The sequence below is a fragment of the Vicugna pacos genome, chromosome 7 (genome assembly GCF_048564905.1).
Source record: "Vicugna pacos chromosome 7, VicPac4, whole genome shotgun sequence".
Taxonomy (NCBI): Eukaryota; Metazoa; Chordata; class Mammalia; order Artiodactyla; family Camelidae; genus Vicugna; species Vicugna pacos.
The window spans coordinates 2068052-2082860 of record NC_132993.1 but is presented as its reverse complement, the minus strand read 5'-3'; the positions used below and the strand labels follow the sequence as shown (position 1 = coordinate 2082860).

Here is a 14809-nt window from a genome sequence, read left to right as displayed (position 1 = left end):
TAGCTCCCAGTAGGAGACCTCTTTAATAGTGTCAGATTTCTGTGCCGTGGCCCTTCTGCCTGTCATTTCAAATGCTGAAATTGGACATTATTGGTATCTGAAATGTGACAGCCTCGTACAGAGGAGGAAATCGTCTATAGAGAATGACTAATGAAGCAATCTAGAAATAAGAGGCAAAATCTAGAATTCCTTTTAGATATCCAGCCACCACTTGTGTGTGATTTTTGTCCATAGTAGAACAGTACGTAAAAGTGACTTCTGTGAAGTGCGTGTTCTGTGCATCCAGAGGGTAACGATGTTGCCCCACTGCTCAGTTTCAGGTGAACCGAGGTTCCCAAGTCATCTCTTCCTGGAGCAACGAAGTCCCCCGCCACCACCACCACCTCCCACGCTTCTTAGCAGTGGTCACCCGGTGCCCACGCCCAGTCCCTTACCGTTCACCCAGCCCGGACCAGCGTTTAATCAGCAGGGGCAGCAGCCCGTGTTCCCCAGAGAGAGGCCCGTGAGGCCAGCCCCCCCGCCACCAGGTCCGGTGGGGATTCTCCACTTCAGCCAGCCGGGGCCCGCCGCCGCACGGCCATTCCTTCCGCCTCGACAGCCCTTCCTGCCCGGCCCTGGACAGCCCTTCCTGCCTGCCCACACACAGCCTAATCTTCAGGTATGGGTCCCGAGCTGCATGGAGGGGGTGCCTGTGGCTGTGGGTCTTGGTGTCTCATAACTGAAGTCAAGAAGTTTCCCTTTGCTATTCTAGTCTGCTGAGACAGAGAGAGTAAGTAAGAACAAGAGGAGTAAACACAAATGTGTTCCTTATTACGAACTTTCTTGACAGTATCGTCAATCTCCTTAATCATAGGAGAAATGGAAAAAGTGTCATTTTGGGGGAAATAAAGCATTTCCCCAGTATTAAGATTTTGTAAAGGATATACTGTATACTGCTAATAAAATTAAGGCATGTTTTGATACCACCTTTGCTCATCACTGCAAGATTCTTAAAAGGGCTGCCGGGAAGTAAGATGATGTTTCAGAGCATATAGTGGTGGGAAAGGAAGTGTTGCCGCTCCCTCATTATCTGAGAGGTTGGAGCGCCCTCTGCTGACGGGCTGTGTACATCCACTGCCTGGAGTCTGCGGTATCTTTCTTACCCGGCATGTTGCTGGCACTTACGTTTGCTCCTGAGGTGTACAATGATGATACGCTTGAACCACAAAGAACATGCGTCTAAAGTAAAAAAAGGAAAATGATTATTATTTAAGATGTTAAAGTAGGGTAAAAAGTTTTTGTTTTTCTTTTTACTAAAAAAAAAAAATGTAACTGCTGCGTCTCCGTCGCAGGAGTAAGTGTAGATCAGTATTTTAAAGGGAGTTAGGTCATGCCGTCCGCTAGACACTGTCACTGTTAACATCTGGGTGCGCGCGCTGTTCAGTCTTTTTAGTAACGCGCATCGTCACCACTGTGCTTTTCTTCCCAGTTAATGTGTTGTATGATCTCATGCCAGTGCATCAGCTTCCACTGTATCATTTAAAAATACTGCACAAGTTGACATTTTATGGCTGCCACTGTGTTTCGCACACATTTACTGGTTTCAGTACTGTGGTATTGGAAATAATGCTGTAAGAAATATCCTTGAGGTTGTGTTTGCCTGCATCCTGAGTTACTTCCTTAGGATAAATTCCTGGATTTCAGAATTTACAGGATTTAAAATGTGGGATGGTTGCTTTGGGCTTATTATTGCATTTAAGGTAATACTACCTTCATCAGTAAAACTAAACTGGAATTTTAGTACCTCTTGAAGTTTTTTTCTGGTATTGGGTTTGATTTTTTTTTAAGAAAAGACTGAATTGGAACATAAACAGTATATACCTCGTAAACCTTTGTTTCTCTCTTTTTTTTGGCATGGAAGGGGCCCCTGCACCCGCCGCTGCCTCCTCCACACCAGCCCCAGCCGCAGCCGCAGCCCCAGCCGCCACTCCAGCCGCAGCACCAGCCCCCGCTCCAGCCGCCCCCGCAGCACCAGCCCCCGCCCCAGCCGCAGCACCAGCCGCAGCAGCACCAGCACCACCACCACCTCTCTGTCCCGCCTCCGCCCCTGCTGCCCATGGCCCAGCCGCAGTTCAGGCCTCACATGCCGACGGCTCAGCCTCAGCCGAGCGCCAGTCGCGTGCAGTGCCCCCAGCGCCAGGGGCTGAGGCATGTGAGTGTCTGCCGCCCCCGGCTGTCTTCCAGGGATGCCTTTCCCGTGTCTAGATGCTCCTGTAGTGATAGGTGATCCTATTCATTGACACATAACTTTAGAAAATATTCTCGGGTGATAGTCATTCTGCCTTTGCCAGTGGCTGCTTATTTGGTACGTAGATTGTCTCCTTGGGCAGTGCGTGAATAAGTAAGTGAATTCAGGAAGAATTTACTGAATACCCTTCGTTGTCAGGCACTGCTCTAGTTCCTGGGAATACAGCAGTGAACGAAAGAGACACATTTCCTGCCTTCCGGGAGCTTATGTGTAACTGTGAGAGATGACCATGTTTACTCGTGAGGTTGTACTCTCAAGTACCATCAGCACGTGTGGGCTGTCAGGCGTAGGCGTTGAAGGACACTGGGTATTGCTTTAAAAGTAAGGCCGTGGTCATTGTTACTGCCTTGTCCACCATTAAATAACTACCTGTAAAGAGGCTGATGGTTCCAGGCTGTAGGGTGAGGCAGGGTTTTCCCTTTAGTCCTGTTCCTTTTGACCTTGAGTTTTGAGCATGTCACTTAGCTACTTTTAATCTCAGTTTTCTTCACACCTGCCTCTTTGTTTCTAAAGTAAGGCTGAGACTAAAATGATACAAGAAATAAGAAAGAATTTCTAGATCTGGGAAGAGGGTGCTCTGTTACCTGGGTTTTATCTGGTAAGAACAATGTCAGACGGCGTCCCTAGCCTCGAGCTGAGCCATTCTGGCTGCGGCCCTCCCCCAGCCACCTCAGATGTCTGTAAGCTCCTCTAGGTGTCAGGTCTATGCGAGGAATCCTGAGGATGAACGTGACTGGGAATTTCCTCCCCAGTAAAACCTGCGGGTGTCTTTCTCCTCCAGGGAGTGGTTTTCCTTAGGACACTAACTTAATGCTTTGTTCTCTTCTGTTCTGCTTTGAATTTAAGGGACCCATTGACCGTGGTGGCACCATTAGCCCTGCTGACTCCTTGTGTGGGAGTCCTTGTGGCTCTTTCGATTGTATTAAAAACGTCAGTCCCCGTCCTCTGAGGCATCAACTGCCGTCACCTGGTGTAACACCCGTGAAGAGGAGCCTGTCTGTAGGCAGGGGTGGCACGTTTATCAGTCCCAGTCCCTGCTAGCAAGGTGTGCTGCCGCACAGAGCAGGAACATTCGTGCGTGGAAAAAATACTTGCTAGTGGGAAGATACCTGTCCCCCAAAGGAGGAGTCACTTACTCCGTTAGAGTGATTTTTTTAAGCATTTTTACCTAATGTACCTTTTTGTTTCTTCTCCCAAGTTTCTAGTTGTAATAAGAATTTCTTTCTTCTTGTAGAATTCAGCTTCTCAGAATGTAACCAAACGACCAATGCAGCAGATGCAGCCAACTGCTCCAAGAAATAGTAACTTGCGTGAATTACCAATAGCACCGTCACACGTTATAGAGATGAGTAACAGTCGCTGCTCCTCCACACCCGCGGCCCAAGTGAAACCCACCGTCGGCACATCAGCACCCACGAGGCCCGGGGCGGGGCCCAGGAGCACGCAGGGGAAGGCTGCGGTGGCGGCCAAGCCAGCCAGCCCTGTGGTTCAGCCTAAAGAAGAAGCAAAGACAGAACCCGAGGTGGGACTTTTTGAGTTAAAAGATAATATTTGGTCTCACACAGGAGGCCTTATAATCATCCTGTACCTCTTAGTTCACTCTCAGACAGCGAGTTCTTCACAAAATCTTCCACTTTTTTTTTTAACTGGGTCCTCCTTTAACCCAGCAGCGTGCTCACACAGGACGCACTTTCATCCTCCCTGGTCCAGTGTCAGGTTGTATGTGCGCATTTATGCGGTCACAGTGTTCCACAGTGTTCCAGAATCTGTGTATGTCAGGGGCCTTAGTAAACGATTTCTCTGAAGGGCCCAGGTAATAAATATTTTAGGTTTTGCAGTCCAGATCGCTCACCTCTGCTGTGCCAGCATGAACGCAGGTATAGACGGTTCTTAGGTCAGCGGGCGTGGCTGTGCCCTGGCAAGACTTTATGCCTGAGCCAGGTGTGGGCCAGACTTGGTGCGTGGGCTGTAGTCAGCTGACCCCTGCTGTAGACCGTTAGGTTTCTGTGACTCTTTCTTCTTCTGTACCAGGAACTACAAGGAGGTAGGACCCCTTTTACTTTCGGCCTTTAAATAAGATTTTTGGGGCGTTTGTTTTGAATTGTACGTATTGCTGACTTCTAAATAGGCATAGTATTGTAAGAACAAATAATAAATGTAAGTCAGTATTCTACATGCTTTCCTGTTGACTTAGCTTTGGCTTCTGTGTTCTGTTTTGCTTAAAAGTGGCTCAGTATTAGTGCAGTACTGGTCATGAACGTTTAAACTGCTTTATGCTAGTAAAATTTACATCTGGGACATACCCCTTGAAGCTACTGGTCTCCTGTAAGAGAAGTGAGCGTGCTTGTTTGATGTTTCCCTGAGGTGGAGATGTAGTTCCTGGCTGCTCCCTAGAAATACAGATGTAAAAGTTGGACGGTATCTGGATAACGTAGGTTCTAACAAAGTGCAGGCGTCCAGTGCGGCGTCGGTTGGAGGCACCCTTGGCAGTAGCCCCCCACCACTAGCAGTGTGGCCCTGAGCAAGCAGCTGCAGTGCTCACAAGTGCCGGTTTCCTTAATTATTGGGTGTGCGAGTCTGCGATGTGGCAGAGATCAGTATGTGCAAGTTACACTAATACTGGCAAAATTTGTAAAGAAGGTAATAAATATCATGTATTAACTTACTATGTGAAAAGAATGGCACAAAGAGTGTCCTTAGATAAGACGGTAAGCACGTTGTGTTTTCATAATCACCACAACCACCACTTAAGGCTGGGTTTACCTTCCAGTCAGTTAAACTGGGATTGGTAGTGGTCAGATTTTCTTCTAGTAAATTACTGTAGTGGCTGTAATAATGTTACCAAATCAGAAATGTAAACATAACGTGAAAGTATTGAGTTAACATTTAATAACATTGATTAGAAGAAGGGTGACATTTCAGTTTTAAAATCAATATATAGAAATGTAGATTTAGAAACTGGTTTGGGGTAGTTTATATAAAGAAGTATTTGGTAAATATTTGGTCCTGCTTTTAGTTTATGTAGCTAGCTCCTCACTCACATGTAGGGACAGCTGTGGCTCAGGAAGATGAAGTCACATACACTTCCGTACAGCTGGCTAAGTAAAACGAGAAAGGAGGCGTTTTAGGTGCACCGCTGGTCACATCTGACTGTCCCTTCCCCAGCGGTTGATTTTAGCAGGCCCCTGGGAAAGTCTTTGGTGGAGTCAGATGCTTTGTGCATGACGTGGCACTTGCAGGTGGGCCTAGTGTGCGTGGAGTGTCTGAATTTGTTTGCTTTTAATTTTCTCTCTACAGAGAAGGGGACCAGGAATAAAGATTTTTTTATTTTTGAAGTCTTCTATTTGTTTTGTTTAGGTAAATGTGGTTTATCTTCTTTTTAAAAAATGTGCGTTCTTTTCTACTGAAGTACAGTCAGTTTACAATGTTGTGTCAGTTTCAGCATCATGTTTCAGTCATACATGTACAGACATGTATTCGTTTACATGTGGTTTATCTTCTTGTACTCAGCCAACTGATAATGACGTAGTAAAGGATAAATCTGTTTAGAAGTATGTCTACCTATATTCTTGGAACATATTTTAACTCTTTTTTGATTTCTTGGGGGAGAATCCTAGTGAATATTAATTATTCCTGTGTTTTAAACTGTCGACCAATTTCCCCGGAATACCCTGGCCCCTGTGCTTTTTGAACTTCTTTTTTCTGTCTTCTCCTTAATATCACTTCTAGCTCTGTAACCTACCTGTGTAGCCCTCATCTACCTTCAAAATTGCTGTTTCAGATCTGTCCTCGACTTTGAAATTAGGTGACTGAGTTGGTCAGAATTGCTTCTAAAGTGACAAGGGAAGCCCCAGTGAGGGTTGGCCCCGTGCCTCGTAGATCAAGGTGCCTGGGCTCTGGGGGCCCCAGCCAGCTCCTCCTGCGTTTTTGTTTCGACTCTCACCTCGTAAGGTGTCTTTGTGAGCAGCTGAATTCCGGGGAGAGTAAATCCTAGTATATTCTTACGTAAAGGGTGTAAAGGGTCTGTGAATGAGGATAGCTACAATTTTTTTTAAGAAAATTATTACAAGTTTTAACAAACGGTCAACTTTCAATAAACTTTCCTCTTTGGATGCTTTTTTTTGAGTTACAGACTTTTTCAAAGATTTTCTGGTAGACTTTCAGAATGCTGTGGGGCTGGCATGTTAAAGGCACTCCTTATATACCATTAATATTCCAGTACTGCAGTTGGCAGCATTTTGATTCTGAGAGTGCATGAGTTCAAGGTCACAGAGATTGACTTGTGCTGTTCATTATAAGCAATTACTCTGTGACAAATGAGTTTGAGATCAGGCTGAAAATTCTGTACGAAAAATCAATAGTTCTAATCAGGCCCTTTCAGGTCGTTTATACCCCACCTTTTGTTGGTTCGTCAGAAAAGAGCCAGATAAAACGTGTGTGACAGCGAGGCCTCCTGACTGTTGCAGTTACTATTTCAAACATATTTTGATATCTTAAATGAATAGTTTAATTGGTTTCAAACTTGTAAATGAGTGGAAATTTACATTATTTCATTTTTAATATTCTGATAAGATTTTCCAAATTAGCTTTAGCTGTGTAATTTTTTCTTCACTCCCCAGAGGAAGGAGTTGCACTTAAAGTCGATAAGCAGATTTTGAATGGCTTCTTTCAAATCCCAAATTAAAGGGTTTTTTAGAAAGTGCATTTTCATGATTTTGAAATAGACTGGAATGGTCACCCAGCCTTGTACTCCGAGTAAACCATGTGTCTTCTGTTTCAGTTTCCTGATGAAGATGAAGAGACAAGGTTATACCGCTTAAAGATAGAGGAACAGAAGCGCCTCCGGGAGGAGATCCTGAAGCAGAAGGAGCTGCGGCGGCAGCAGCAGGCGGGCGCGCGGAAGAAGGAGCTGCTCGAGCGGCTGGCGCAACAGCAGCAGCTCTGCCCACCCTCGGCCCCGGCCGAGCCGGAGGAGCCGACAGCTTCGCCATCACCCACCAATGGTACCCCGCTGCTCCCCTTCCCGGGGGCACAGGTCAGACAGAATGTGAAAAACAGACTTCTCATGAAAAACCAAGATGTCACTGTTTCAAACGTTCCGCCCAAAACATCAAATTTTGTGCCATCTGGTGCTAACGTGCAGTATCAAGGACAACAGATGAAACCACTGAAACATTTGAGACCGGCCAGACCCATACCTCAGAGTCCAGCTCAGCACAAAGTCCTGCAGGTAAAACCTGCAGATGGCGAGGGGCTGCCACCCCCTTCGCAGACTGCTCGAGTGGCGTCCCTCCAGGGCCGGCCCCCGGAGGTCAAGCCTGGCGCGAAAAGGACTGTCATGCACCGGGCCAACAGCGGTGGCGGAGATGGGCCGCACGTCAGCTCCAAGGTCAGGGTGATTAAGTTGTCAGGCGGGGTAAGTTGACGAGGTTACCAGTACCTCTTGGAATCTGTGCTTCGCTTAGAGTGTCCTAATTCCTAGAGAAGGTTTTCGAAGGAAGGCATGTGAAATCACCTCTTTCACAGTCACGTACAGCAGCCTCTGCCTACTTGAAGCAGATGTAACAATTGTCATTCAGGTTCTTCTTTCAACTGGGACCCATGTTTCAGTGTCTCTTTGGGGTCTTAATGAAAGACCAGTGTGACAGTTCCTAAATTAGACGTTTCTCAGTTTTAGCTTCTTTTTATAGATAATTTATGATAGAATCATCGAGTTTGTTTTAAAAGTAAAATTTCCTTTATGACGAAAACAAATAATTACGTGTAGCTTTAGATTCAGTGAGCAGCTGTGGCAGGGTGGGGGGCGGTGTGTGTGTTGTGTGTCTGCTTTTAAGCAGTATTGTGGCAAAGACTGTCCTGTCTTCCCTTTCAATCTGATTTCCCCCATTTGAGGGAAAAAGGGATTAACAGAATTCTAAAGTGAAATCATGTGTGATCTTACACGTACTTTCCAGAGTGGAGCACGTGTCATTTCTTTCTTGACTTTTAAACAGTGCTCATTCTAGACCATTTCCAGTAAAGTACAGGAATTGCAGTTTTCCACTGCAGTTTGGATAAGTTCAGTCCTTGAAGTTGCTGCAGATGGAGTCCCTTTGCAGAAGACTCTCCCATCAGCAATCTGTAGAATACTTGCTTCCTTTTCCTGCCACATGGCCTTCACTTACTACAGAAGACGATGCTCGTCTCTTGCCTTTATCACAGTGACTCTGCAACAAACGCGCTGTGGCCTGAGCAGCTGCTGTGCTCTCTGACGGCGCTCCCTGCAGTGGGCACTTTTCACTATAAACTGGGGAAGGACGGGGAGAACCGTAAGGCACAGACTCTGGAGCAAATCAGCTACTGACGATTACTTTTAAACCACAGAGTATTTGCAATAAGTAAAAGGAAAGGACCTCTAATTGTCAGTGCATCCAGGGAAAGCAGTAGCATGTAGGAGCTGGAAGGAGCATCGAGTTGTTTGCTGTGCTGGATTAAGGGCAGTTCATCGTTGGTTGTTTAATTGAGTTTTAGTTTCTAGGTTTGTAGACTAAAGATGGGAAGCATGTGCCAGGAGGAGACTTTTGGTAGACCCAGTCTGTTTTTCCTCCCCTCCATTCCTTGCGATTCAGAACGCTGATGAGCAGGCGGTCTGTATTATAGCACGTTGTTTTACATGAATTTGTTGTCTTTACCCAAAAACCCAAGCATTCATCAGTTTCCACGTGTCTTTGTGGTCTTTTGCTTTTGACCTTGTTTTAGCCGTGTCTTGTCAGTGTCTCATTTCTCCTAGTTGAGCTGTAAATGTGAAAGGACGGGCCCCGGGGCCACGGCTGGGAGTATGCCTTGCCCCGGGGGGCCGCATGGTGCCATGTGCTGACGTGGCTGCTGGAAGGTGGGGGCCACGCGCTCTGGGCCCTGGTGGGCTGGGAGGTGCGGGCCGAGCTCTGCTGTCCACGAACAGCCTTCAAACTACTAAACACCTTTCCTTTAAAAGACTTTATCTACTTTAATTGGTAACAATTTTTTTAAGTAAATTAGTAAAATCTTTTTTTCTGGAGGGAAAAAAATATTTTTTATGTCAGACCATATTCCAAAATCATGCTGTATAGTTTTACAACAGACAAGAAAGCGACAGGAATTTTACATGAAAATAGTTCTCTGCCAAATGCTGGAATAGTTTAGCTCTCTTTTTAATTCTTAAGTTAACTAATCAAAATGTTCTGTATCTTAGAATTTAGTTCAGCAACTCCTCCAGTAGCATGTTGGCATTGCTTGACTTATCAGAAGATCAGTGTCTGGAAGAAACAGTATTTCCCTCATGGCCGGCGTTTTTTGTTTTTTGTTATTATTGTTGTTTGTTTTTTGTGGGGTTCTTGTCTGTTACGTCTTGTCTGTGGGACCCTTAACAGTCATTTCATTCCTTTGAACCCCAGTCTCCAGTCTAAGAAGTGGGTGTGTAAGGTTGTAAGGAATAAGTAAATGAAACCAACCGTCTGACACATGGCAGGTACCTGATAAATGTCCGTTTTCTTTTTGGCCCCTCTCCTAAGGCCCCTTCTAGAAATACATTCCCTGATTTTATGCCACTTAGTAAGTAGTAGCTGCTATTTATCAAGTTTAGTGTGTATTCACGTCATCCTTATGAGTTATTTCCATTTTATGGGTACATAAATTTGAGGCTCAGAGAAGTTATATTTGTAGCCCAGGACCACACAGCAACTAATTGGTAGTGAGCTTCTGTGTCCTATGCTTTCTACCATTATTTGTCGTAGTAATTTTTGCTGCTTCCCTTTTCTGCTACTTAATTCTGGATTAGAGATAATATTCTACTGTTTCCAGTGAGTGTATAGCAATCAGAATTGATTCAGAAAATTCTGACTGTGGGCTTGTAGAATAAAGGTAATGGTTAGGGTTCATTTTGCTTGCCAGTCCCACTTAGGGGTGCGGAAAGTACCCTGAGTGGTGAGTAGAGTCAGCTGTGGAATCGGGACTGGCGAGTGGCTGAGTTTCTCTATTCCCGCTCTAGAACCTGTGTGGATGACCTGTTAACAGACCAGTAAACCACGTGACCACTAGCCTGGTAGAGTGGGTTGAAGTGAATGGCGGTGTATCCTGGCCCAGTGGAGCTGTGATTTGCTGTGCGCTGTAAATGTATCTTTGGATGTTTCTGTGTAAATCAAAGTAGGCCAGATTTTATATTTAAAACGTTGTGTTGGAATCATTAGGGGAATTTGAAATTTTAAAAGACCTTTTGTTAGAAGGCTAATCAGTTTCTGAATTTTAGTTTCTTCTGAACAGTTAGATTTTATCTTCTGGATCTGTTAGGTGAGATTTAAAAGGAACAAATTAATGCTGCTTATGAAGAGTGTTAGATATTGGCAAATATGGCTTCTAAAATTCCATGTGCCTCCCCGAATGTTATTTATATAGTAATCTACTTAAAGAATTGTATTTGATGGAATGATTCTCTTTGTATTACTTAAAATACGGAAATATTCTCCATTTGCTCATTTCTTAGAAAGCTACTTTGAAGCATTGAATTTTCAGAAACCAAAAGAGCAACCTTGTTAACAGTTTTGTACATAACCAGTACATAATTTAGAAAAACTATTCAAGTAGTAACAGAACATATAAAAAATAGAAAATATTTACTTGCTGTAGTCGTCGTCACCCATTCTTTATCATTAAACACCAGAAACAGGAATTGGAACAAGCACGTGCCACGGGGAATTATGAGGGAATTTAATCAGGCCTGCAGCACTCCGTCTTCCAACCTGGGGAAACTGTGAAGTGTTTGCATCAGGTTACCTGGCCCGGGTGAACCTTGGCCTCCTCCTCAGGAAAGTGAGTGAAGCTTCTCCTCCCTTGGTGGCTGTGAGGGTCAAATGTCGTGGCACGTGTGAGGCACATGGCACAGTCCCTGAGTGCGTGGTGGTAGCTCAGTAGATGTTATCCTGGTCCAAGGGAGAAAAAATGGTTTATTTAGAGTGGCAGTTGATAGTGCTCTTTAAGAAAAAGCAAATTGTGAATTCAGCTGCTCCATTCCAGTTGAGGTACTGAAAAATTTTAAGAATTTGGCAGCAAGTTAGGTAAACAGTCCTTTGTGCTGTGGCCACACGGAGGAGGGGGAGAGGCCTGGGGCGCCTGGGCGGGAGAGCTGGCTGCCCGGCTGGGGTGCTCTCGTGCTTTGATTTTCAAGGGCCGTCGGAGTGCTTCCCGCAGGAGGCCCCGATGTGTTTGTGCGAGCTTGCACTTGGCGCTTGGTCTGCATTTGTGGATTTCTTCTCTTTCTCAGAAGTTGTTCTTAGATTCTCTCTAGAGAGGTGGCGGGAGAGGTGATACGTACACACCTGGTTTCTTTCTGTGGGTGAAGGACATTTTATTTTGACACATGTAATTTCAGTTCAAGGGGTGTTACAAACAGCATGAGGAGTTGCTTACACTGTTCATCAGATTTACTAGAGACAGAAGTGTTGGTGTTGGAGTCATTTGTCATTCTTCGGGGATGCTCATCTGAGGCTGAGTCGCGGGCAGGGACAGAACTGTCACCCGCAGTGCCCCCTGTTCTCTGGCCGTGCCTTGTTGTTTTGGTGTGTGGCCCCCTGCCGGTGCAGACTCCCCTGCTTGTTCCCTCGGGCGACACATCTGCACGCCCTCTGCGCCTCCTTGCCCCGCCGCGACCACTGCTCTGCGGAGCTGTCTCCTCTGTCCTGCTGCTGGCTGAGGGTAGGTTTCCTCTTCAGTCATTCTTTGTCTCTAGGGTTTAATTTAGACAGTTTCAAGTGTGTTACAAATATTTAAGAAAGATTTGTTGAAATAACTGAGAAAATAGATACCTTTTCCCTTAAAACATATAGGCATTATTTATGGTTTCTGTACTAAAATATCAAAGGAGGGGTTAGCACAGTGTTTCACCCCCTATACTTCTGATTATAAAATTAATAGCTGTACATTGTAGTCATTTAGATGACACCAGTAAGCAAACTTTGGAAAAATCAAAAACAGCATTAACTCTTGTTTAATTCTTTTGGTCACCTTTTCATGCTAAAGTATATTGTCCCTCCCAAACACCTTCTTTATTCAGTTTACAAAATGGGATTGTGTTTGGTTGCTTTTTGGTGAGTCTGTGGTGCCAACTTGTTCTGAGGGGGCCCAGGCCAAGGCAGAGCGCGTCTCAACGCTGTGGTTGTTGTCCCGTGACCCTCGCCCAGCTGCCTGACTGGGGCTGGAGGATCAGCTGTCCTGCCCACTTGATTTCTGGCAGAAGCTGACTTGATGCCACCAGTTGGGGCAGCACCCAGGAGCGAGGCCATGCCAGAGGGCCAGTGAAAAGGACCGAGTCAGCGATGAGGTGGTGAAGGACAGAACGGCAAGGGCTCGTGAGAGAAAGAGGGCTTCTGGGAAGACCAGACGGTGGGGGAAGCTCCGATAAGAGAAGCTGCTTTGACTTGGGGGAGGAGCCGGAGGGGGGGTGGGTAGGGCCGGAGGCCCCTCTCGGGGAAGTGAGGGCCCAGGCTCCCACCTTGCTGACCCTCTTGTCCTGCCATCCCTCCCCTCTCTGGCAGGGAGGGCGGCCGAGTGGCTGTACTTGGGCCTGGTTTGTGGGCCGAGAGGCTAATGAGCAATAAAGTGGCCAGAAAGCCAAATAACAGGAGAAAGGAGGGAAAGAGGGGTCACTCTTGATTAAATCACTTGTTTGATATATAGTCCAGAATCTTCTTTTACAGGAGAAACTGTTGTTTTTAAGAGCTGTGAAACACTTTAGTGGGAAGAATTGATAACTTCCAGAGATGAGACTGTTTAAGCATTCTTAAATTAAGTATGACCTCTAAATTTGGGCAAAATAGGCTCCTGTTCATTAGAAATCAGGTTTAATGAATTAGAATGTCTGCACATTAATTCATGGGTGTTTTTAGGCGTATGCTGTTTGGGAGTGAACTAAGGGTCAGGTCAGGAATCACTCACTTGTAGCGAGGAGTCAGGACTTGCTGACCTGCCCTCTCCAGCAGAAAAGGAGTCTGGTTTCTCCCAATGTCTTGGGTAGCTTCCCTCTCCTGGCTTGACACAGCTGCCGAGAATAGGAGCCTCGTCATCTCCCCAGGGAAGTCGCCCAGCCCTGGAAAGCCGGTCCTTCTGAGCTGCTCATCCAGGGCAGGCTGGAAGCTTCACCCTTCCAGAGCCTGGAGCTTCACGCCCGTGTGGGGTGCGCTTGCTGGAGAAACCAGAGTTCACGGGCCCTGGCCCCACGGTCTCACTTCTAGCAGTCCTTTCCTTGTGGACTGGTGGGTTTGTGCTGTAGAAGCCGGAGGATCCTGGGGTATCACCCCTCAGAGGCTCGGGGCTTTGGGTGGTTTCTTCAAACGCTGACTAATTTTGCTTTTTAAAGATTTCCTCAAACTGAACTAACCTCAGAAAGGTAGAATGTTAAGAGAGACAGCACTCGAATAACTGTGCCGTATTGTCACCGTCCTGTGAAATCTAATGTTCATGCCTCTCGGATCCTTCCCCCTCCCCCCAGGAAGCCCAGGCACTCATGACGTCCCTTTAACCCTGTGCGTTTTGTTTCAGTTCAACCTGTGTGGACCCAGAACTGGAATTGTATAGGAAGCATTTTAGATTTAGGGTGCTGCTCACATGTGTTGCATGCCTGCCTGCCGTATGTGAGGATGATGCACTGCAGAGAATAGAGGAACACTGCAAATGTGAAATGTTCTCACCTCGTATCATACTGCAGCAATTTAATTAGGGAATTGACCTGGGGACCTGGATAAGAATGTTACTAGCCTGTTTATTTTCTTTCACCGTTTCTGCTCTAAGCAGTAGTCTCAAGACGCAATAGCGCCTTAAATGTATTTCTGTTTAGAAATTTCGTATAGCATGCATATCATTTATCGTCCGGATTCTGAGTGCGCTTTCTAAAGATCACAGGGCCAGGGCCAGCATTGTTGTCGTTAATAGAAACCTGTTCCGTGAGGTCTGTGGGCTGGAAGATCAGCAGCATTGCCGTGACAGTGAAGTGGGCCTTATCGAAAGGAGAATGCATGAGGGGCTGCCCTGGGACCCTAACCACTGTCCTCCTGTGTGTCCCGACAATGTTATCTGTCCTCTCAGTGCAGAGTATCAAATGTGTGTCATGAGTACGGAAATTAACTTAATGTCACCTGAAGACATGCAATTAATCTTTTAGAGGTTTTCATAATACCTTTACAGAAAGAGTTGCCAGTTTGGCGGATTTGGATTTTGGGGTTTAGAAGAAGATAAGGAAAATTAATTTTTCATCAGGGTTAATACAAGCTAGCAGGGCCACAAAGGCTGAGAAAAATGGTTGGGGAATTTGTCAAGTGTTGTCAGTCTAGAATAATGCTGCTTAACGTCTGATAGGTGTAATCAAGAGTTGAGATTTCTATAGAGAGGGATTAATCAATTTGCTCACTAGTGAATGCAAGTCAATGATACCACTTCTTCACGGGGTTTAAGAATGAAAATAAGATTTGATCTGTCAAGTTGCAGGACGCCCTGACATTATCAATAGGCATTTTTATC

General features: G+C 45.8%; 1 protein-coding gene across 8 annotated transcripts in view; it reads left to right on the top strand.

Moving 5' to 3' along the window:
• RBM33 (RNA binding motif protein 33) overlaps positions 1-14809 on the top strand; it is a 104294-nt gene that overhangs the window by 67099 nt on the left and 22386 nt on the right. For 6 of the 8 annotated variants that reach the window (XM_072964092.1, XM_072964091.1, XM_072964093.1 and 3 more), the window contains 4 exons: positions 315-658; positions 1901-2191; positions 3522-3809; positions 7068-7703. In XM_072964092.1, coding sequence (XP_072820193.1) covers positions 315-658; positions 1901-2191; positions 3522-3809; positions 7068-7703 — 1559 coding nt within the window. Of the gene's footprint in view, positions 1-314; positions 659-1900; positions 2192-3521; positions 3810-7067; positions 7713-14809 lie in introns of those variants that run through there. The other 2 variants (XM_072964090.1, XM_072964095.1) reach the window with 2 other exon arrangements.